Source organism: Mesitornis unicolor, unplaced genomic scaffold (assembly GCF_000695765.1).
Source record: "Mesitornis unicolor isolate BGI_N332 unplaced genomic scaffold, ASM69576v1 scaffold9074, whole genome shotgun sequence".
In the NCBI taxonomy this organism is placed as follows: domain Eukaryota; kingdom Metazoa; phylum Chordata; class Aves; order Mesitornithiformes; family Mesitornithidae; genus Mesitornis; species Mesitornis unicolor.
This window is the reverse complement of record NW_010179427.1, coordinates 13,859-39,514: the sequence shown is the minus strand read 5'-3', so window position 1 is coordinate 39,514 and position 25,656 is coordinate 13,859. Positions and strand designations below refer to the sequence as shown.

General features: G+C 39.3%; 1 protein-coding gene across 1 annotated transcript in view; it reads right to left on the bottom strand.

Annotated features, from left to right (window-relative positions):
* CDYL2 (chromodomain protein, Y-like 2) overlaps positions 1–24,849 on the bottom strand; it is a 24,954-nt gene extending 105 nt beyond the window's left edge. The window contains 7 exon segments of the mRNA XM_010182765.1: positions 3–74; positions 2,347–2,490; positions 3,200–3,410; positions 7,932–8,104; positions 15,017–15,234; positions 24,008–24,599; positions 24,820–24,849. Of these exon segments, the coding sequence (XP_010181067.1) occupies positions 3–74; positions 2,347–2,490; positions 3,200–3,410; positions 7,932–8,104; positions 15,017–15,234; positions 24,008–24,599; positions 24,820–24,849 (1,440 nt within the window).
* Between the last annotated feature and the right edge of the window lie 807 nt (positions 24,850–25,656).

Genomic DNA, 25,656 nt, shown 5'->3' with positions numbered 1-25,656 from the left:
CACTCTTTCTCATTCACATCTTCAAGCCCGGATTTCACGAAGCTCCGCACGAGACATTTGGACTCTTCCAGTACCTAAAGCCAAAATATCACTCAATACTTTACTCTGAATTTGAAAACAATTCTTATGGCTAACAGCATGAACAGCCTTTTTACACTACTATGTTTTACAATCTAAATAACTCCACTGGGCACAGAAATTAGGTTTGATTTACAGCCGTAACTCCACTTGCTGATAGTCAGCATCTCTAAGAATTAAGGACTTCTGAGGTTTATGTGTTAGTCCCACCATGTTTAAAAGGAATGAGGGATTCTGAAGTACCTTAGTTTATTGAAGGTCTGCCATGAAGCACTAGGAGCTGAACGCCCTCCTGCAGAAAATGTGATCCCTTGAAATGAAAATGTGTGAGGCATGACATATTTGCTACCTGTTTTCTGGAAGGCAGTCTTTAAGGTTACAGAGGTTGGAAACCCAAATGTTGATGTCCATAATCCTTAACAATTTTCCCTCATGCATCATTTCCTTATCAAAACAGAAATGAATAGGAAAGAGTCTTTACTGAAAATACCTTTTAAAGTTTATTTACTTGTAATTTTATAAAAGTGAAATATTTTATAAAAGAAGGGTGTTAAGCAAAACAAGCACCCTCTGACTGCATTCTGGAGTTAGCTTTGCTTAGCATATACAAGTAGCCGTAACAAATCACCTAAGCTTTTTGCAATGGAAAGCCCAATCTCAAGCCCTTCGTAATTGCTGCAAGTTCTTAAAAGTATGAACAGCAGGTCCAAGTTTGCTCCTGTAGTTCTGGTCATTTTTCCCAGACCCATTTTTAGACACACAGAGATTGCCTTCTTTAAAATTCTTTTGTGAAATACATAACACCAGTATGTATCTCACGAGCAACCCAACTAGTCAAACAAAACCATCAATAATTCATACAGCATTGATTTTTTTAGGGGCAGAAGACTTAATGTAAACTAATACAGTGCTTATGGTAAGGGAGACGCAAACTCTCCACTCAGTTTTGTCAACAGCTACATGTTTAGCCCAGTTCCTGTCTGTTTTAGGTTACAACACTGCCATTCCAACACAGTATTTCTCTTTAACTCAAGTAAACAGTGTCAACTGCAAATTGTGGGGCCTGTGTATTTTTTTGGTCTGTTTGTGAACAAGTGTCCATAGTGAACTTGGATGAGCTCATCACATTCATTGTTTTTGTGACTTCAGCCTGATTTGCATTTAGGATCTCAGGAAGTAAATCCAGTCTTTGACAGTTTTAACTCTCTCCTTTGTCCATGAGTTAGCACCAGTCTTCCTGACGGGTCTCAAGAGAAAATGTCATTGTCAGCCAGTAACAGTGAAAGAAGAATTCACAGTAAGGCCCAGAGGTTTTCCCAACTCATATAATACACGTTATATCAGCATGATCAAATAAGCTTATGCCACATTTCCAGAGAGTTTCATTCCGAATGTCTTTTGTGAGATCTAATCTACACTCCATTTAATTAAAAATCTCTTCTGTCTCTACCTTCTCTTTTACAACGGATCTTTTAAATCAAACTGAGGAATGGTGAGACGGTTTCAGGTATTCAAAGTGCAGCAAGGAACTGCAACAATCTGCACTTCAGTTAGTGCAGTTTTATTGTGGCCAGTATCACCTTCTTCACTACATGTTTTTTTAAATAAGGATGTGCCCAGAATAGAAGTTTATCTGCCTGAAGGCAAAAAAAACCACCTTAGGAAGTAAAAATAGGAAAGGATTTTCTTTCAACTTTTACGTACACAAAAGGAAAGTTATAATACACTGTGACCAGACTGTGTTCAAATCCCTCTGTGTCTAGATCTCACCTCTCCTTCACAGCAGAGGTTAGCTGGCCCTATCCTACTCTTCTGGTGCACCACGCAGAACATTTTGCAGAATCGGGAACTATGCAGGAGCAGAAAAGAACGCAGACTCAGCTGAAACACAGCAGGCCAGGACGATGTGAAAGGCAAATACATTTTCTTACTGGCCCCACAGAGATTTCCCAGTAACAGCTGCAGTTTCAGACTCTTCCACCTTCATGAAGGAAACCTATGCTAACATCCCCTTTCAAAATCTGGGGCAAGGAGGTTCACTCATGCTGAATAACTGCGAAGATGGGGAAAGGAAACAACCCTCCTTGCCCCTGAAAAATTGGAAACTCTGTGAGCTCACTGATCCCTATCCAGATTTTCTGTTGCTAGCCCTCTTCCACGGCTATGGCTGTGGAAAGTGAGGACCCACCTTTTTGATGTGATGAGCCTTGGGAGCACACCTTGCCTCTGTGAAAGGTAATTTAATCACAAAGGAGTTCGATTCCTTACCACTGCACTGCAGGATGCCATTTCCTTCACTCGCAGCATCACTTCTTGGCTAAATGTTGTTGGCCAAAATACTTGTGACACTAGTCCTCTGCTGCAGGCTTCCTGTGCTGTCAGCTTTCTCCCACAGAACAACATCTCATTTGCCTGAAATCAAAAGATTACTTGTGATCTTGGGTTATAATTATCTTAAAAAAATTTCCATACTTGCCTGCTATTTTCAAGATTACATTTACAAATGGTCTCCTGTATCTTTCCATACTACAGAATACTCTAAAAGGAATTTCCGTAGCTATTTAAGGATTGTGCAGGTGGCCAGAGCACAGCATGGGTTTCACTTCGGAGAAATGTGCTGGCATGCACGATGAAGCTGTACTGCTGATTTCACAAGAGCAACTGTCAGTGATACTGCGGCCATGGAACCTTGCATGACTGCTTCATGGGGCAAATTCTGCTTTGTTAGACTGGTAAAAACTAAGCAACCTTACTGGAATTATTATGGATTGTCTTTAGAGAGCAGAGAGCAGTATCTCACTGTTACAGCACAATCCTAACACAATACAGCCAAGTACTCTGCAACATTATTCTGCTAATGCATTTCTTCCCTTTTCTACCATGATCTTGAAGATCGTTGCTTTTTCAACCTGAGTTCAATGTTTCTTCTATACAGCATGCATAACATATTGAATGCTGAGGTCATTTTGTCATAAGAAATAAGTAGGGATTAGATGTACTTTCCACAGATTTCATTTCCATTCATGACAATTAAGAGAAACAGTTGTTTCCTGTTTTACTTTTTAAAGAAAGAAGAGCATGAATTTAAGGTTCTGCAGCAATTTAAGGTGGACAACCTTACCAGTGCAACACCCAGAATTTGTGGGAATGTGTATGATGAGCAGCCAGCTGGAGTGAGTCGGATTGTTGCATATGGTGTCTGAAACCATGCCTTCTCGCTTGCCCAAACGATATCGCATAGTGGTAAAATAGAAGCTCCTAACCCCAGAGCAGGGCCGTTGATAGCAACCACAATTGGCTTCTTAAATTGAATAAAAGCTTTTACAAAATCCCTAAAATAAAAAAATTAAAGAGAGATCTTGAATACAGAAGTAACACTTAAGATAAATACCCAAGCTTAAAGTATTTAATCTGAAAACAAACTAGAGCCATAGGTGAAGACAATAAATGCCACGGCCCAGTTTTAAAGGTCAGAATTGCAAGATAGTTCCTAGTTTGCATGTGCAAAATGTTGCTAATAGTTAGCCATTTAATCTTGCTGAGTACCTGGGATATTAAATAGTTCTGTATGTGTTGTGTATGAACTGACTCCTACTTTTTGCAGAATGGTTTGGTTAGGTTTAGTTCTACTTCTGGACCAGTGACTCATGAGTTTGTACATACAGCACTGCTAAGTTTCTTCCACAATGGCTGGTATGGATTCTGATGGTCTGGTTAACTTGGTGAAGATACTATAGTGTGAAAGACAGGAAACTCATAGGTGGATTGCTGAGTATTTCTTTCTTTTGAAAAGTTCTCTTAAGATCCTGTGTCAAAGGCTACTGCAATACATCAATGGATTGGGTGATAGTAACAGTTGGTGGCACACCAGCAGAAAGAACGAGACCCACACAAGTCAGAGAGAGAGAGAAAAATGTTTCCACAGGGAAAGAATTAGGGGAATGATCTGCTGGGTCTTCACTGGAAACGTCTTCGGCAAAGACATAACAAAGTAGATGCTCTTGCTCAGTCGGGCGAGATTAAATGAGGAGAGATGGGAAATAAAGGGGAAGTAAATGTGATCAGATTCATCTGGAAGAATGAACTAGAACATATCAAATTCTAATGCAATGAGGAGATATTTTAAATAAGTTACCTACTAGCAACTGTGGAAAGACATAGGAAAAAGCATGAGTGTAACTGTGGGCAGATGATGGGCTCCAGCAGCTCCATGCACAGCAGGCATAGAAAGGCAAACGAGATGCTCCATTACTTTGGGAAAGAGACATGCATAAATCAAATTCAAAAGAAAAGAGGAGATTCTGTTCCTGCACTGGCTATTTATTAGATGCCTTTGCTGACAGATTTTAGGAAAGAACAATTTGTGAAATATGCCCTTTGCTCTCCAACTGAGGTCAAAAAGACCTAGACTCCTGTACCTGGGAATGGGACACGTGCCTTGCAGGTCAGACCACCGACTTGGCAGAAAATGGAATACATACTGAAGATAACGATTTTATTGGACTGAAGTGCAAGGGCATTGGCTATATTTTAAATGAAAACAAAAACTCTGAGGTGACCCAGCATTTAACGTTCAGTGAGTCCTGTTTTTCAGCATTGATTTTTGACCCTGGGAAAATAGAGACATGGGAACTGATGGAGCTCTGTTCACACAGTGAGTAATAAAACAGAAGTCCAGAGGCAAGAGAAGGAGTGAAATAAGGAACACTGTATTTGTCTGTTCAAGACCATTTATTTCTAGAGGATAGCAGGGTTAAGGAGACTTGTGGTTCATTTTTGTTTGCAGAAGCCATGCTGTTCCCTTACCTCATTATTTCTTCAGTTGTTTATGGTTAGGTAATGACTGTAGATCACTGCACCCGATTAATTTTGAGAACCTTAGCAGTTAAGCAAGTAAGCCTTCCAAGCAGGACTACAGATGGCAACAGGGATGTGACGAATGATAAGTAAAAAGAACAAATTATGGAGAAGTGGTGGCAGCAGATTGGAGGATTATGTGGAGGCAGAAGAAAACAGTGCTGTGGAGAAACACTGGAGGCATGTGGTGATAAATGGGACTGAACGCGAGTACAGAAAAGCAATTAGGGATGTGGAAATGATTAGATGATGGGAAGGAAAAACCAAGTAGAACACACTAATGGAGGGGAAGGGTTGAATGAAATGTGAAATCTTCATACAAGTAAGCAAGGAAGGGAGGACCTGGAGATGGGGAGAGAGTAGAACAGAACACTGAGAAGGCACAATGAGCCTCTGTCATGAGGGAAGGATGAGGAGCACAGAGGATAGTGCAGTGGATGGAATGGAGTATGTCACCTGTAGGATGGAGCGGAAGGCTAAAACACTGGGAGCTTGTCAAGGGAAAAAATGCCTTCATTTGGTCTACAGAGGCTGCAATGTCCAGCACTCTTCTTATCTGTGTTCCCTGTTTGGTATGTTACTTGTTTCAGTGAGTCATCTTTGTACCCAGAACCTAGCATGTTTCCATGCCTCCGAACCATAACTTCCCACATGTACTTTCTGGGCTAGAAGATCCTTATTTCAACTCAAGGCAGTCTTTGAAAAGGAATTAGAATTGTAACCATTGTTGCACAGTAGAGCCAGAAGCCTCAAGATAGGAAGAAGAGTCACATGCACGAGGCTTTTCATTTTGCTAGAGGATATTGGAGAAGTTGACCATTGAATAAACTTTGGTTTGCTCAGATATCTCTGCATCATTGCAAGGCCATAAAGCAGTTGAGCAAGTGAAGTTGTTGGATTTTATGTATCGACTCAAACAACAATGCCCAACTGCTGATGTGACAAGGGAGACTGATGCTGGGAATGCTTTCCAGTGAGTCTTTTGATAGCAGGGCTCTGCAGGCCACACAGGCACAGTTGCAGTGCAGTCTGTCTGCCTTTCCCTTGCGCCAGGAGTGCAGTGCCAAAGACACGTCTGGATGATGGCAGCTCAGGCTGATGGGGTGATCAGTACCTGAAGAGAAGCTACAGTCCCTCTGTGAGTTGCAAGCCCCAAAGGCAGTGGATGAGGACAGGGGCCAAATGAATAAATTATTCATGTGAGATGAGACTTGATGGGTGTTTAAACTTCAGTTTGAACTTGTGATCAGTATATGGGCTCCATACTTAAGAAAGTGGAAACACACAGTAATCAAGATTTTGATTTCATTTTGACACAAGTCTTAATTTGCTGCAAAGCAGTGGAGGCAGAGATCAGTTACTGTGTTTTAGGACAACCTAACTACTGAAAAAGGGTTTCAGTTCATTTCTTGTACATTTCCTCTACATTTTCTTGTGCCCCTATTACAGTACATTTTCCATGAGTCGAGTCCTTAGTTCACAGAATGCACAGAGTGCTAAATGGAAATTGTAGTGTGTTGTTTCCAGAAGTACAATAAAAATCTATTTCCAGTGGGCCCGAAGCTGACATTCTCGACAAGGTACATTGTACCAGTAGTTCAAGAGTGTTCTGAGAGTCCAAGGGTGGGAAAACTTAGTATCATAGTCTGGCTTATACTAATTTAAATGTTGAATTGATAAGGACATCTGTATACTGAAAGTGTGTAGAAAAATCTATACAGATATAACACCACCTATCTACAAAATAATTACATAAATAATATTACATTTGTATCTTCAAATGGAGTGTGAATGTTCCTGTGTTTTCAAACAAGAATAGTGATTTTCTTCCCTTGGTTTTTGGTTTTCTTTTTTGGTTCTACATCATTAAAAATCCATCACATTAGAAAAGAAAATAAATTAGGACATGTCCTTCAAGGGTTGGTTTTTTTAAATATCACTACATGATATTCAAGCATAGCTAGGGTCTTAAAATATGTCATAATTTATTATATTTAAGAAGTACATTTTAAATGCTTTCAAAATTACTACTTTGAGAATTTCAAAAGTATTAAACTGAGAATCCAAACTGATCTGCAGTGGTTGTAACCAAGATAACACATCATGTAACAACTACACCTGATCTTACGTTATACTGACATATTGACAATACAGATCTGTTGTAGAACAAATTCTTTAATAATCCTTCATAGAATTGTTGCATAAAGTTTTAAAGTTCTCAGAAGAACAATATTTATTTGCAGGAAGTGGGGAAAGAAAAAAGGGACCAAACCCTCTCCGGGTATGGACTGGTGAAACAGCATTTGCTTTAGTGGAGTAATGTCGATTTATACTGGAAGGTCTGCCAAATATGAACAGAGTGCACCTTGTGGATGGTGGAAATATTTGGTGATGTATTGTGCAGATTGATTTGTAGACTGCATGTCATAAACGCTGGATTTCTACTATGTTAATGTGATCTATATGTAAGGAAAGTCACATTTCAGTTATGAAAATAAAACTACATTTACACATATATTAAGTAATTTACGTTTAAGCAAAAGAGTGGAGACCCTTCTAACAGGGTTCTGAAATACACTGGCAGACTGCTATTTCAACAGAATATGAGTAAGCCATGGATTCCCATTTGTACTGAAGTTCATTAAAATGATGAACGTTAAACCAAGTGAAAGTCTGCCTTTCCAGAACTGCTTTAGAGCATGAAGCAATAGCTAATTTGGAAAAACAACAACAAAGTTGTATTTGAATTTGGAGGAATGATTTGAAATGTTAAATACAGAGAAGTGGAATAAAATAAATCCCTATGGATATCAGCACCGGAATGTATGTGTTTTCCTTTCTAATAAGGAAAGGTCCAATGTTCTTCTTACTAAACAAATTTATAGGACTATAATGCAATCAATACTTAAATATACAACATTTTTGGACCTGACAAATATCTTTATAATCACACACTGCATTTCATAATTTAGAGATCATAGGTAAGCTTGGGTCACCTTATAGCTTCTGCAATCCTAGTGCTTTCCTTTCTTCTGTCATTGGATAACCTGCCAATTAAATATGAGTAATCTAGGCCACTACAGAATACACTTCCCACTGCGCTGAGAAGTAAGAGTTTACTGTCATCAGCTGATGCATTGCACAATGCTCTCCGAACTTCCTTCATGATCTGTGGATAAAGAAAAGTAAACAATTCGACATGCATGCCGTTGCAATATCATTTCCCTAGTTTTACAAACCTTATTGATTTTGAGAGACTTAAATTTTGGGCTCTATTAATACTTACATCAATTTATAATAATAAATTTATATAATTTTAAGATATTTTGATAACACTGAGAGTTCACAAAATATTTTATGTTTGGAAGTGCTTTGTAGATGCTTACTAATTCAAAGAGTTGTTAGAACTTGGCAGTTCTTTGCTTATTCTATGGGAAATTCTAGCTAGCTTATGCTATTTGATTGCAACTTAATAATTTCAAATGTCACCTTTTTATTTTCATCGAGGATATTCAGTGTACATCACTGTATCCTCAGTAACACAGTTCTCACGACAATAGCCTATTAACCTGAACAGGCTGTAGGCAACATCTATAAATCCCAGTTTTCAGTTCTTCAACTACTTTGGTTTGTATGACTTGAACCAGAGCAAGGCAGGACAAGAGGACATCAGGCATCAACATGACAAATATATTATTCGTTTTTCTGTGGTCAGTGATATTAAAGTCTACAAAAGTCAGAGCAAAAAAGCCACTTGAAAGAGACATTTTTACACTCTAAGTTACAACTGGATCAAGCTATTAATTGCACCATAAATCAAACCTAATAAAAATCTGTATAGAATTGAGCTGCTGATACTGTGAGAAAATGGCCTTTCATCTGAGCAGAACTCTTTTTCCAATGAATTTTAAAAGGAAATATTATGTCATAAACTACTGATGAGTAACATCTTGCTTGGTCACAATTCAGCGTGGTTTGTAAGCTGTAATTGATTTCAACTCTTTCAGCTTACCATCTTCTCTTTAGCGATTTGCTCCTCACTTCAAGGGCTAGGATTTCATCCAGTGTGGCACCTCCTATGCTTAAAGATACCCACATGTCAAAGGATTTCTATAGACAGGGTCCTCTTGAGTCAATTTTTTCTCTTTTGTATTGCAAGATTAGTGTAAAATTAGGTAACAGAGCAAAATGTGGTTGGGGGATTAAATATGTATTCGACCTGAGAGAAAACCAAGATATTTAGCTTGTGATTATTTTTGTTTGCTACTTTGTTTCAAAAATTTCTTTAGATCTCTGAAGTGCCTTATTTAAGTAATATCCCTAAACAGAAGTTTTGCTTACACCAATCTAAATAACCAGCCTATTATTAGAGACCCTGTGGCTTGTGAGACCAAGCTTGAACTTGTATGTTCGAACCACGCACTGCAATGCTACCTGCCTGCTTTCTAGACACGTTTGCACAAAAATTACTGGCTGCTGAGACAGGGACATGAGCAAGCAGGTGGTGAACTTGTAGATGCTTCACTTTTACAAGTGTGCTTCAGAATGCCTGTAATACCGAGTATGTGACAGTGGGTGGAAGTGAAGTAATTAAAAGCAGCAGAATTTGGAAGACTATTAGAAATTCTTGTGCAGGTACAAAAATGTCATCAGTGATTTTACAAGTACTGCTTATTTTCAAAGTCTCAGAGGCTGTCTTAGCCCTCAGTTGGCAAAAACAGAGCAAAACCGCACATTTTGTAAAGGGGAAACAAAGGAAAAAAAACCCCTGAAACCTCTTTTCAAAGTTAAAAAGAAACATCAGAAGGTAGTAGATGCTAGAATAAAAAAGATACATATTTTGATTTTCCTAGTTCCATGTGAATGCCAGATTGTCCTCATAGTTTATTTTAAATGTCCTCAAAATCTGCTTTTTCTCAGGGAGGATGTACAAATAATATCACAGTATACCAGTCAAACACTGTTATATACAGTGAGGAGTGTTGCTTTAAATACGATACCATGATGGGATGCTCCATTCAGCAGGTCTCGGTACTCTTCCCCTTCCTGCAGTGATACTTGAATATGTACCATCTGTTTGAGCGACTGCTGCTCTCCTTCAAACACATCACGACCATTACAAACCCGCCTCTTTTTTATCTTACCCCTCATTGATTTGGATGGCTAAAGGCATCTAACAGTAAAGCAAATTTTTGAGCAGAGGTTGTACTAGTAGGAAAAACCAGTATTCTGCTGTCACTCTTTTTCCAATGTTTTGGAGAGGATGATGTTAAAAGTCCATTATTAGGACTTGATTTCTCAGATATGGTTGAAAACGGGAAGGCTATGACAGTATTTTTGATAGTATTTTTGAGCAGGAGTAGAAATTCAGTTCCACTGTTCCACTAGTTTCTAGCAAAACAAAACAGTATCAGAAACCAGGAAACCATAATGTATTGGTGTTTTCGGTCTCCAAAAGGGGCTGTTTTTTTTAAATATCTGTAAGTCTGTGATTAACTTTATCATCAAAAGGTGTTTGGAGGCTCACAAATGCCAGCAAAGCAAATTCTCACTTCCTTGTTTCATGCCATCATTCCTTTGCCTGGTCACCTTGTCATTCAGCCTGGTCACAGCCAAGCTGCTGTCTCGCTTCTTCCAAATGCCTTGGCATTGCAGCTTTCCTCACTGATTATCTGGGTATGGGTATTTCTCTACAGATGTTTATATGATTATAGGAAAGCTGCTAACAATAAAATACAGATAAAGAAGATGGTTTGTCTGTAGGGTCACAGAATTGTCTATTACACTGCAGCACTGTAAATATAATTTCAGTCCAGAACTGCTGTCTGGTTTTAAGCCCAAATTTCCATTCAATGCAGTTGTGGGATTCAGTTTGCAAATACAGAGATACTGTGTGTCTTCAGCTACATTTCTGTGTCAGATTCCATATTTGTCCTCTCTTCCGTGGTCCTTACACCTTCCCTCATTTTGATACAGCTATACATTTGTCCAATTAAATTGTACGTTCTCTAGTGGACCAGGTCAAAAATGACTATTTGCAGGGCTCGACAGCAGTAGTCTCCAGTTCCACACCTTTCTTAATTAGCTTTTTTAATGGTCTTCTAGTTGATTGTCAGTTGTGGGGACAATATTTTTATTAGCACGTGTTTGACTAAAATTTCTGAGGAAGCATTTACAAATAAGTATGAGCCAGTGCTTTTGCTTATGAAAATCTATTGAATTATAAATTTAGACCAGGCCTAATGCTTCACTTACGGTTTTACTGAAACCCACATATATTATAAAATTATCACTTTCTCTAAAGTTGCTTATATTTTTTAATCTCGTCTAGAAAGCAAGTTGGTTAGCTCTTTAATAGGACACTTTATATTGCAAAACAAACATAAAATGTTTAAAAACTTCATTATACTTCTAAGAGCTTATTTTAATGACTGTAACCCGATGTAGGAAATTTTAAAGGGCATTTGGTGCTCTTTGCTTTCAACAGTGCTGGGAAATCAGAGAGCGGGGAATTTATCACCATAATTATACAAAGTATCTCAAACAGAAGTCTCTTGTTCATATAAACAGAAATACTAGTTTAAAGTGTTAACTTCTCTGAATCTCTAAGGATTCACTGATGATATTCTTACAGGTAAATATTACAGTAAACCAGAATTTTAAAGCCATTCAGTTGTTCTTAGAACCTCTTCCACTACCGTACCTTTTCACATAAATACACTTTTGTTACTTACTGACTCTGTGTGCAAACAGATCCTGAGTCCTTTCTCTTTGGTAAATAAAGGCCTTGGGAATCTATAATAGGGCTGGCTTCAGGCTGAAGTACCAATAAAGCAATTTGTCTTTGTATGCGAGCAAAAATACAGATAGCAGTACACTTGTACCTGTCTTTTGTTTTAAAGTCAGGAAAAGTTGTAAGTAATGAAAAGTAAAGGCAAACGAGTGCTCCAAAATGCACCTGGTACAACTTCAAACCCTGTAATTCTCATGGCTGGAAATCTGGAACCTGATTCTCTTGCATGAGAAGTGTATTTGAGGCAGCTGTGTCAGTCTCCAATGGAAACATTAGCTGTTTAGGGTACGCTTTGCTTTTAGTTCAGGGGAATATTAATTCCTAGCTCTATTAGTAGCGTAAAGTAAAAACAGTAGATGGATCCATTTAATCTTCAGTTTGAGACAGAATTTGGATGCTTGAGATGTGCTGAGTTAGAACAGCACCATCGTCATTGCAGAAAGAACTTCATAAGCAGCAAAAGACCCATGAGAGAAAATGCCCTAATGTTGTTTATAATGGCAAAATATTTTACGCATCTATTTTAAAAATGAATTTTAAAAGTAGCAAGCCTACACCACTGAGATAAAAACAAGCTGTGCTGTTTCATGACACTGGCTTACAAGTTTTATAAGGTCTTGTAAACATAAGAAAGAATTTCTGTAGTGCCCTGAACATGTTGTAGAAGAAAACTCCATTACTGGAGCGGCACTGAGCCAACTGCAATCAGTGCAAGCGCTGCTGGAAGGAGAATGGGCACACTGCTCAAATCACCAGCACAAACCCAGGTGTGATGCAGTTATCACAGACGGAGGACGAAGATTCAGGCAGACTTCTCTAAGCTTTTCTTCTTCTTTTTTCTTTTCAGTTTTTGGCATAAATAAGTTCTTCGTTTTTTTAATTACATTGGCATAAATAACAGAGGCCAATTTTTGAATAAAACCATTACACTTCATCTGAATAAGAAAAAAGCACAAAGGGAAGCAGGGTTGTTTAGGGGTGAGAGTGATTTTGCATAAGCCTAATTTTATAATGATAGTGGGCAATGCACACCTTTTCTTTTTTCCTGACGTAGATGGCCAAGAAGAACCATAACACTATTTTAACCACACCAAGTCGACTTGCTCTGAGTAAAGTAATCATTTACTCTTTGGCAAACATGATTCACCGAATAAGGCTTTAATAAAGCTTGAAGTTAGCATTTATTTTGACAAATAGAAACACCCTTTCTTCATTTTGGAGGAATTTTGTATTTGCACTTTCTATTCACTAGTGATAAAAAGCATCAAAACTGAAACTGTTGTAAATGTCCCTAAAACATGGCTGTGGGTGACACACTGCAGGGACAGGCATTCAACATACTCCTCCTTTCAGTTTCTTGGATCTCGGCCGTACTTGCCAGCAGGGATGTGGAACTGTCAATGGTGGAGGTGCTGCATTCTGTGGTGTGAATGATCCTGGGCTGCAGCCTGGACCAAGGCCAAAGAAGTCAATCCAGGCTTGCTGGGCAGCAGCCTTCAGAGGGCTAGAGCTTTCAGTTTCTCTCAGGCTGGATAAGTTTTAAACACACAGTCTCAATGTGGAGAACTCATCATCTTGATCAATTCCTGGTCAGTAATATAGCTTTCTAAAACGTATTTCCTGGATTTCAAGTGAGCCTCAGTAAAGGTTCTAGAAATTGGCTATGCTGGTGATACAAGAGGAAGACTATTATATGCTTATCATTTATCCTTCCACAGAGTTGGGTTTCTGGCATATTGAAAATTTTCAAAGAATGACACAGATTGGTTTGGCAGACCTGAAGAGCCTGAATTAATTCACTGGTTAGAGCATTTGAGCACTGCTGATGTGGAACAGCACAGCCAGCAACGTCAAGGTGTTCAGCCCGAACATACAAAGTTCTCCATTTCGTACTTTTTCAGGCCCTTGAGCTCTTCGCTTAAATTACCTGCAGTGTCAATTAGTGGTAATTAATACGTGGATGGAGTGACGGGTTTGGTGCAATCTAATGCGTTTTAAGGAATTAGTATGAGAAGCAGGTGTTTGACATTCTGTGTTAATTACCAAGATAGTCCTCTTAAATATATAGTTTAAAAACTAGGAGTGATAGATGTATGTGCCCACAGCTTAACTATTTATTATCATTCTGTGTATTAATATCCATGTATCGGTGTGCATTTGGGAAGGGGAGTCAAATTTAGGGCCCAGCACACCTGCCAGTGGTTTTATCTGAAGGTCATTATAAGTAATTGATTTCAAAGTTATTAACTTTCTTATTGAATAAAATAATTCTCCAAAGCTACTCCTCCCTCAACTGGTGCTCAAACTGAGATTTTGTGTACTCCTATCTTGAAGTTCCTGTGTAAGAAAGAGCCGCACTGCCCTGTCTGGAGGGCAGAAAAGGCAGAGATCTGCCACACTATGGGCAGCTCCTCTTGTTTCCTCTCTGATGTGTGGTAACCCCTTTCCACCAGGCCACTGCTGCCCACGTGGAACAGGGCTCACGTGTGTTCTCTGCTCTCCAGGACACGCATCCTGATGCAGGCATTTACTGACACCCTTCTGTCCTGGCATGGGAAAGGTACACCAGGGCATCACTGCCCACTGTGCTGGGATCACAGGGAATGGAAGGAAAAGCTTCTCAGCCTTTCCAGTGACCAATACAGGTACTGGAGTAGTACAAGCCACACGTCCAGGTCTCTAAGTGTGTAAGGTTTGAACAAGGGAATTCATCAATATCATTTATATGCTGTATGACTTTATGCAATTCAGCTGAGAGTAGAGCCCCTAATCAGTTAAGATTTCATAAATAAGGACTCATAAAGTGATTTAGGAAAAAAGCAGTTAGGGATCAAGGTATACTTTTAAAATTACTGTCTCAGGATATAGCCTGAAACTCCTCCCTATGCGACAACAGGAGCACTATTTAAATTAATAAAATGAAAAAGACCAGATTTCTCCTACATATAGAAAGTGTTAGTAACTTCACAATGTGAACAACTGCTTCATACGACTTCATGCTGGAAATACTGATTTTTGCCATTCCTTTCTTTGCTTCTAATTTTTGGTTTCAGATAGGTAAATCAAAATCTAATTAATGACATTTTAATTAAAATTAAAAATTAATTTACATTGCATTTTTTAATAGGAATCCCAAGCATGAGAAAGTCAGATATGTCTGAACTTCTCATTTCTTTTTTAAGATAATAAATTAGAATAAAATACATAAAATCCAGTTTGAGTGCAGTGTTTCCAAGATAACCCACATATTAGCATGGCTTTCTCTGGCTTTTATGGTTACATGCTTACCTCTGGGGTCAGTGCATTGTTATCTGAAGTCTGACTCGACAGCAAAATATGTGTGAAACCATCTTCTTTCCGGACTACAATGTCCCTGAACCGGCAGTTACTCTCATTTTGACGCACGCTGTACCTTAGTCTCTTATCGAAGACATAATCTTTCTCCCCATCTAGTTTCCTCTTCACAGTGCTGTGTAAATTCAAGCTTCCATTGGTCAGAGAAGAACCTTTCAGATGGAAAGAATCAGAGCAGAATTATGTCTATACCTTCAAAGAGACAGAGCAATACTTTCTATTGGCTCAGTATTTACAACAGCCTCTGTGTGATAAATCTGAGAAATCAAAACTCTGCCTGGCTAGTCAAATGTGGCCACAAGCCATTCTTACTATTCTGTATTCCAGCATGCAGTACTTTTTGTTCTCTGATCAGACAACCTCTAGATCCAAGAGTTACATGGCATGTAGGACTGGTACTCTTAATGGGATTCAGTTCTGCCTGAAGACAAAAACAATTGTATCAGCCTTTCATACAAATTGGGGGTGATCCCAGAATTCATAGGAAAATTCAAATTCAGCTTTGGGAGAACTTGACATGGCAGGTTTAGTCCAAATCTCATCTTTCAAAGTTACATTTTCTTCCTTTTCTGGTGACCAAAAAGCCATTATCAGTTTCAACTGACAATGTGAAGACACATTTGTTGTGCATTTCTATGTGACAGTAAGTTAAGAGAGCTCTTGCTACACTGACACAAGCAGCGTTCAGGTCCATGTATCCCTGTGATTAGCAGTTAGCCATCCTCTTTGCTCTGATCCCAAGCTTCTGCTCATTGCATTTTACAGTTACAATAATTACTGACTTTTGACTAACAGACATTAATATTGGACTTTGTATGCAGAAAATTCAATGCTGATGACATTAAAAGTAAAGAAGTCAGGCTGTTGAGGAACAGATATTAAAGTCACTGGTTTTTTGTTCAAACAGACATGAGCCCACAATTCTCTATGTTTAAGAAAGGCCAAGAAAGAGCTGAATGAAAACACCTTTGTTTGTTCGGTTCTTTACTGCTGCCAAAGCTGACCTGTTCCAGCTTCTGGTATCAAATAGCCACGAATTTTTAAAGGGCAGATGACATAAATATTAGAACACAGATTCAAATTTTATAGTTGAAATGATCCAATTAAAAATACTCTGTAGGAATAGAACTGAACGGTGAATTCATAACAGATTACTCTCTGAACCAAAATCACTACCCTCGTTTTGGATTGGCTGTTTCAGTTTGATGTTTATGTATGTTATGAACCGTCTGTACCTCTCGGTTGGCAATGACCTTGTTCACAGCATGTGAAATGCCTGTACATGCACTGCAGTTACAGTATGTGATGTTAAAGCATACAGCGTGCTTACCAGTACTTAACTGGTGAATCATTTGTGCCCACATGAATCTGCACACAGAAACGCTTGTTTCTTAAGAAGTCTGCTATTTCATTCAATCATACAACTTTTTCATTGCTAAATTGAGATACCATCTAAAACATCACCTATATTATATTGAATAGAGGATTGAACTGGTGCAATGCAAACGCTGACAAATTACATTACATCATAAATTTGAAAAAAAAATCTGAAGCTAGCAGAACTGAGTATTTGTTTTCTTGACAGGAATGATCTATGAGTGCAGAAATCAAAATGTGCTCAAATTTTTAAAATTATGAATAATTTCTTATGCCACCCTTCTTCTTTTTCAGAAGGCTTTGCTACTGCATACATTTTGACACATATTCTTCCAAACAAAAATCAACTTGAGATACTACAAATGGAAAACTAATAGCATTGGGAATAACACACTGAACCAAACTCATTATTTGACTTAGGCAGACTTTTAAATACTGCTTTTTTATCTATTCAGTCCTTACTATGTTGCTTGATGCAGAAGTAAGCTACTAAGATGTGAAGAGTTAAATGTAAAGACTGTAAATAACTTATAAAATCAGAGGCTCAAATGACCACTGAGTGGAAGATGTGTCAGACTGACTGTGCTGGTTACCTACCTAGTGGTGCACATTATGCCGTATCTATTTTAAGTACAGATGGTAAGAGAACGATAGATCAATTCATACAGATAATCCAGCTCAACAAAAAGCCTCATAGTATTAAGTTTATTTTTTTATTGTATTCTTCATTTGAGTAAAGTATTCAGTTTGAAAATTAATGGAAGATGGAAGAAAATATAGATGTTATACTTCAACTGTCTGGATGCCAGCTGACAGAAGTTTAGGCAGAAGAAAGAAAGACTTAAATGAAAGATGAGAGAAACATAAATGGAAATCTGTCATTTTCAGGAACGGATGACTAACAGAACATACAGTAAGCAAACTGTTGTTTCAGTGTATACTGTGCATCCTCATAATCTTGCTTAATCTGATAAACTGGAGAAAACGATCCACAAAATCCAAAACCAACACTCAAGCAAACGCAGGCCAGTTTAGTGTGTTGTGTGGATGTGATGGAGCCACTGAAGGTCTGCTCTGGAGCCACCAAAGCACCCGGACTGTCTCTGCAGGAGGGTTCATGCTTACCACCTGCTTAATGTGCACAAGGGTAACAGCACCTTAATATGTCAAGATGAGGAGTGACTGTGACACAGGAAAGAAGAGGCATTCTCAAAGCAATCTATACTGCATGTGAAACAAATTAAGGATGTCACTAATTAACTAAGGTACCTCTAAATGTGGTTTCCTGGCTTAGTAGTGTGTATTTGATGCTCAGTCTAAGTACAGAAAGAGAACAGAACAGGACAAAATATTCCTTACTTTAGTGGGAGTTTAATATAATTATTGGCTTGTTTTTAATCAGCAGCAGAACTACCTAAAAACACACTGATATTTAAAAGTTTCAGTATTTTTTTAAGGAAACTTAAGATATTCCCAGACCACTGGTGCAATCCTTCTCCAAGAATGGCAGTAAAGGATGCTATTTAAGGAGGAAATACAAACTTGGCCACTTTCTGCTGTCCTTTCCCCTTGTATCAACCCCAAGTGTCCTATAGGAGTATGAGAGGATTCATCCTTATTTTCTTGTGGACCTTTTAATGGATTTCTGTAATCCTCTTTTGAGCCTGTTGATGATGTCTGTCTCTGCAGCCTCCTGTGGTATGAGTTGGAGAAGTTGTGTAGCCACTACACAGAGAAGCATTTTCTTTCATCTATGCTTTTATGTGATGTTCTACCAGTTTCAGTGTGAGGTCCCTAGTTCTGCTATCAAGGGATTTAGTGAACAACAGTTTGGCATTTACTTTACCTGATGCCTTGGTGATTTTGTCAGCTTTGAACATATTCCCCCTCAGTCTCTCCCTCTCCTAACTGAAGCTTCTTTTGCTCTTCTAATCCTCTTCATCATTTTAGTTGCTTGTCCCTGCATCTTCTCTAGTACTCCACTACTGTCAAAGGGAACATGTAACAATGTTACTGCCACTGCTGTTGGTACTAGAAAGTGCCTAAAGACTCCTCACGGTGTCTGAGACTGGGGCTCAATTACACTGGCCACTGCAGAAAACAGATTAGAAATTTATAGTCTAAAAAGATGAGGCAAAGTGTAGGAGAGAAAAGATCGCAATGAACCTCAGATCACTCAGTGCTTTAGAGAACTCCGATCTCCCCATCTCCTTCCACTGCTTCCACCCAGTAGAAGAGGACACCTCAAGCTACTGATACTTTCGGACAGATCCTTTTCTTAGTGTTTCATCATAGCCAGTTTAATGGCACAGCCTCCGCTCCACCGCCCTACGTAGTGATCCCTGCACTAGTGCTAGCACGTGGGCAGGCAGCCACAGTGCCAACTGACGGGACGGACTGTTCTGGTGGCTCATTTTCAGACACAGAATCACAGAATCACAGAACGTCAGGGATTGGAAGGGACCTCAAAAGATCATCCAGTCCAATCCCCCTGCCGGAGCAGGAACACCCAGATGAGGTTACACAGGAAGGCGTCCAGGCGGGTTTTGAATGTCTCCAGAGAAGGAGACTCCACAACCTCTCTGGGCAGCCTGTTCCAGTGCTCTGTCACCCTCACTGAGAAGAAGTTTCTTCTCAAATTTAAGTGGAACCTCCTGTGTTCCAGTTTGTGTCCGTTACCCCTTGTCCTATCATTGTTTGTCACCGAGAAGAGCCTGGCTCCATCCTCGTGACACTCACCCTTTAAATATTTATAAACATTAACGAGGTCTCCCCTCAGTCTCCTCTTCTGCAAACTAAAGAGACCCAGCTCCCTCAGCCTTTCTGCATAAGGGAGATGCTCCCCTCCCTTAATCATCTTTGTAGCCCTACGCTGGACTCTCTCCAGCAATGACAGATCAACTTCACCTTGTAGCCTCCTCAAGAGTACTAAAACTGCTGCAGAGGAAGGGATAGGAATAATCAGGATATCACAGGAAAGAGGGCTGGACTGTTCCTTTTGTTAGCACTATGCATTTATGCTGAATGAAAAGAATCACGGAGCTAGGGCTTTAATTTTTCTAAGTGAAATAAACCATGCTCCCTTAGTCTCCCTGCTAAAACAGCTTGGCATTCCTCAGTCTTCCCAACAGCTTTTCTCTGTCTCCTTTATGTATTTCTTGTGGGTAATGGTTAATACTGTATATACTTTAAAACAGTGTTGATAATTTAGGAATAATTTCAGACTTCTTCAGCTAAGGGAACACTTGTAAGATATCTAAAAGCAGTGAGTTTTTATCCAAACTGAGAAAGCAAGCATGTTTGGTTGTCTTTTACTGCCAGAACTGCTCCAGAATAAATAAAACAGAACAAGTCAAAAAAACAGGAGGAAGTAGCAACTAAAGTTCATAGAGAGCATTTCAATTAAGAGCACCATGAGACTAAGATTTTCGTAACGTAGAAAAACAGTGGTTAGCGATACATGGCAAGTAAAAATTCTTCAGCAGATGGTACAGAAATAGAGTGATGTAGAAAAGAGAAAAGAAAATTAAAAGAGGATGTTTTTTGATGCTGTCAAGAAACTTAACAAAACAATCACTCTCCATTACTGTATCTGGAGAGAAACAGAAATGTGGTGACAGAAGACAGCAAAGACCATCAGAAAGAACAGTACTGTTAGCTCCTGGGAGGATCAGTGGATGTTCTCCCAGAGGCTTTCAACATTTTCCGATTTTCAGACCCTGAAATAACTGTCAATGAAGAGGACTCTGCTCTCCTTATGATGGGATGTGTAGAAGGCAGGTTCTGGTAAGGAAGGTCTGTCTCAACCTCAGCAAGGTTCCAGGCCTCACTAGGGTGCATATATGATTTTCTACATACATCTGTAGCTCTACAGTCATCTCTGTGGGCAGAGATGGTGAGAGCATATAGGCAGAGCAGGAAACACTTGTACCCAAGTGGATGAATACACAAAACCAAACACACTGGTGGAAGTCCATTCAAAGAGTCATCAAAAACTAATTTTCAAATACCTATCATTTGTTTCAACAGAACTGCATACCCCAGACAAAACAGATACTTTTGATTAGTTATAGTATATAAATTTCTAATTATATAGCTTGGTTCAATAGTCTGGTAGTGAAACATCATTATAGTATGAAAGAATACCAGTTAAGTTGATGGGTTTAGGAGGTCTCTGACCATAGGCTAACACTGGTAGCAGAGCTAGGCCTACAGCTGGGTTTTCAAATTGTGAGGAATTTATAAATTTTCCAAATCCAGGCTTTATCTCAAGACCAACTTAAAATTTCTATATACATTTTTCTGTGCACTCTTCCACTTAGCTGTGAAATTAGTCTGACATTCATTTGGGCTGGGCTCCATATAAGCAATCTGACACAAATGTCAGCACCGTTGGATTCTGCGTGGGACTGCCCAGGAGCCACAGCTTCTGGGAGCCAAATCCACGTCCTCCAGGCTCAGTCTTTGTTCTACACACAGTGCCTGGGAGCTCTGATGGGCCATGCCGGCTTTCGGCGCCCAGACTCTGTGGCAGACTGCCTGAAACCTCTGGCACAGCTGGCTGCCTCAGAGCTCAATGCAGGAGTCCTGCCAAGCAGACTGCCACACTGCTCCCGGTCTCCAGGGACAAAGCCTTCGGACCTCGGCTCGAATTTGGAGAAAGTTTTGAAACCCAAGATGTTTGGAGCAGAACTTCTGTTATTCAACAAACTGGCATTTTACTCTGAAACTTTCTTCATTTGTAATTTGTAAAATTTCAGACCAGTTTTAGTGGACATCTACAATGTTTAAAATGAGCCTGTGAGACTAACAGGACACGTGGCAGAATCACACTGGCATCTTCTGTGCCACTTCCCTGTGAGTGCGAATACTGAGACAGTGCAGTAAACTGTTGGACTTGTTGAAGAGCAGTGCAAGTTTCTTCAATTTGACATTGCCATGATGCAAAATCTTGTATCAGGACATGCGACTTCTCTCAAGCTTGTAGGGCAATACTAGAAAAAAAGCTGGTATTTTTATTTTGACCCTTCTTCGCCAGCTTCTGTCTGCTTTCACTTTGGTAGTCTCATCTCTCCTCTTTGTAGTTTTTTCCACTGTGCATGTGCTGGGAATCACAAAGCAAGACTGGAGGGATTTCTGACCTTGCCAGTGCTGCTGAGTATGGGTTTTTCAGATGAGAACCAGGTAGAGATTTAAAGATCTCTTGCTTTTGCCTACAGGGAGGTCAGAATGCAAGGGAGAAAGAAGAGCAAAGTACCTAACTGAATACGGAGAATGCAAAAACCATCATAGAGAAATGTTTTAAAGGAGCTGCATACATCAACTGTTAGGCCAGGAGCCCTCTGTAGGGCAGAACACCTGGCTGCTTAGGCAAAGCAGCTTTCTACTGAAATAGAGCTCTCTTACAGGGATTATTCAAACAGGGGGTGGTGGATGCTGTTTATTAGTTCCTGTGGGGACAAATGAAAGGCTCATTTGACCTTACAGTTCTTTGTAGCCCTTCAGTTCTCCATTTAAAAAAATAATAATATGGGAATGAATGCATTTTAAAGATGCATTAGAACTTCCCCAATGATTAACATAAAACAATGATTAAAAAATGATCACTAGAAACTGTAAGAAAACAAAGAATAATAACTTTATATGCATCTGTAACTAGATATCCAAGTCTTTTTAAAGAAGCAGGTAGCTTTCTAAGCAGTGTTGTGCGAGTGCAAACATCCAAATGCAAAAGCCTGCATTCTCAATTCTGTGTCCTTGGTATCATCAGGGCAACTTAAGCATTTAAGACTGACCACACATTTTGCTGGTCTGGGAGACTATAACAAGGTATTTGATGCCTGGGTTGAAAGACCCCAGTAGTTATAGGATGTAACAAGTAAGACTATGCATGGATGGTTCTACTTCCCAAATCAAGTAGCATTTGCTGGGTTGCCAGTAGGGTGGAAAACGGAAAGCGGGGTGCTGTAATTTATGTTGACTTTTGAAAAGTTTTTGGCAGGGCAATTCACGAGAAGCTGTTAAGGAAACGAGTGCTATCATGGGCTACAGAAAGTGGCTAATAAAAATAAATAACTGGAATAAATGGTTACTTTTCATCATGTCAGATGGTTAATCGCTGGCTGCCCCAAGGACCTGCAGAAGGATTAGTTTATTTAATGTCTGTATTAATGAACTGGGAAGAGAAGTATGAGAGGAAAATTTGAAAGGAATACAAAATAAGTTGAGTAAAAACCAGGAAAGATTTTGAAGAGCTTCACTGAGTCACAAGAAAAAGGTGAACTGGTAACAGTAAAGCAGATTAAATGCATAATGAATAATATAGCTGTGTTCTAAATTAACTGTAACCAGCACGGAAAAGAACCGTAAGAGCAACTGTGTATCACTCAATGAAAACCTTTATGCAGTGTGTAACAGCAGACAAAATAATTCTCAAAAGGTTGTATCGCCACTATATGAGTAAGCAGTAGGAAATCATTTGGAACAGCTCCTGCTGTTTTTAAAAGGTATTTAAAAAACACCCTACACACCAAAGGCACAAGAGGATGCTGAAAACTACCAAGAATCTGGAAAGACTTCCACATGGTAGGAAGGCTTAAAAGGCTGGAGCTGCCTACAGATTGACAGGATGTCCTCCTCTATCCTTTCATACACGGACAAGAGCTTATTCAATTAAAGTAAAGGCCAAAAATATCCCAAACAAAGCCCCAAACACAAAAACTTGATCAAATATAATGTGCATCTCATTGTTAGCTCCTGAAAATGATTGCCACAAAGCATCATCGAGGCTTTAAGTTTGGTAGGGTTAAAAAAACAAAAGGGACACATATAGATAATGAGAAGCTACTCAGTCGCATTAAACTGAATAGTATTTTATAGAAAACAGAAATCTTTATTCTTTGAGAACTAAGACAGTCAATAGCTACGGGGATTAGAAAGAAGTTTCTACTTCTTCTCGGCTGTTTGTACCTTCCCATAACGTATCTCTTGTGACTTGTGATGTGTCCAGTCACTGTCAGACACAGAGCTGGCACTTCTGTGAATGTGCTGAGTAACTCCTGAATATGACCAGCATTAATACTGAGGATCTTGAATGTTATTCAGACATACCTGCACACTTTAGCAAGAGTGGTATTAATTCTATTTCTAACATAATCCTGATCTTTCTAGACCATTTGGTCTGTGCACACGTAACTGAGAAGTGATTTGTTACTTGGTGATACACAAAACCAAAGTTGCAGTATTCTACATGGCTCTGTTGTCATTCCCACTCCATGCCTTGTCATCATTTCCCCACAGGAACTTCACACTGCAAAGGCATGTAACAAAGCCCACACTGCTTCATTAGACTCCACGGGAAATGGAAGGAGAGAAGCCAGCTGATAAAAAAATGGTCTAATATACAAGGAAATAGCATGAAACTTGTTTATGTGCTTCTCACCATATCAATTATGTAGCATGACAATAGTTTTTCCATGAGTGGACCCTGTTTGCAGTTGCTGCAATTACCCCCCCCCCCCAAAGACTGTAGTTGTTTAAATCACGTACCAATTCCATTCACAACAGGTGAATCATTGCTAACTTCCAACACAGTGGGCAAATTTTGTTCTCCTCCGTGATCATTTAAATCCATGTTTTGCTGTTGTGAGCCATTCCCAAAATGTCTAGAATCTTTCTCATGACTGCCATCTCCATTCTGCAGACCATTATGGGGCTTTTTCAGTGGCATGATCTGTAAACCGCTGGGAGTAGTTCGGTAAGTCACAGTTTTAGCAGCCCTGTCAGTAGCAGATGCTGGCTTTGCTGCGTATCTTTTCTGTTTCTGAAGAGATGGATTAATTCTCTTCCTTTTGTGTGTTGACCCTTTAGACTTCCCAGATTCAGAAGGTCTATGTGATGTTTTCTCAACAGATGACCCACGGCTTTCCCGTAAAAATTTTGGAGCACTGGCCTGTTTCCCATGTCTCGACCGCTTTTCTCTGGTAACATGTAGTCCATTGAACTCATCAATGAATTCCTCACAATGCAGTAAATGATGCTCAGGTTCCCAGGTGTCTTCATTGCTTCCGTAGCCTTTCCACCTGATGAGATATTCCCATTTGCCCTTCTTGTTCTTCCGTTTGTCTACAATCCTCTCTACCTAAATGAAAAAACCAAGAATATCAGATTAGAAAGAGTCTGGTCATGAAAATTACGTTCTTCGTTTACAGCTAGGAAGCCTCCCCGACACTGTGAAGGCACCGTGGTATTCATGAGGTTCTCCTAAAATATAATGCTTAAAATACAAACTGACTCTGACGTGGAAAGCCTACCCAGTTCTAGCCAAAATGTAGCAACCTATTTTACAAAGTTAAATTTACCTTAATTTCACTGAATCCTATACAGACCATGCTGACTGCTGACGAGAACCTGCTTGGTGTGTGTATAAACTGCCTGATGTAACACTGTTACATCAGTGTTACACCTTTCTGTTCAACTCCCATGGACAGAGGTGGCAATACGGGGGAGGAATGCAGCAGCCCCAGTGATATTTTGACAGCCAGGCTATCTCCCCTTCTGAAAACATTAACAAGAGACATGAACAACTGATCAAACCTGATCTGGGAGCCTGCAATAGCCGCAATGAGAAGAAACAAGAGAGAGCCTAAATATCGTTAATGAAAGCATGATTTATTTGAAAATCTGGTTGTAAAATGAGACTATTATTGTTCCATTCCTCAGCTAGCTCTTGTTTGCAAGAGCTAAATAAAGCATATTTAGCTGTATTGTCAGTTACCGATCATTCTCCTGAATCCACACATGCATGATGTCCCTATAAACACCCCCATACTTCTTTGCATCTCGAAGCTATCTTGAACAGAGAACTGATTATCACAAATTACAGTATTTTACACCAGAGATATCTGCAGTAGTGTATATTCACTTTGCTACTTCCAACTTAGAAAAATCTGTATTTTTATGAACACAATATCTGTGTTAATACACAAAATTTCAGAGTTCACCAACTGAAAAAATAAAAAAGCAAACGAAAGGCACGAAGGCAGGATTCTTACACAGAAGTAATGAATTTCATGAATCTCTGCTAGAGAATGTCACTTTAAGGAACATTTCTGCACCAAGGGATAAGGAACTATACTGGGACTGTAAGCTGAATGTGAATTAACAGTATCATGCTGTTGTGGAAAATGGGCTGTACA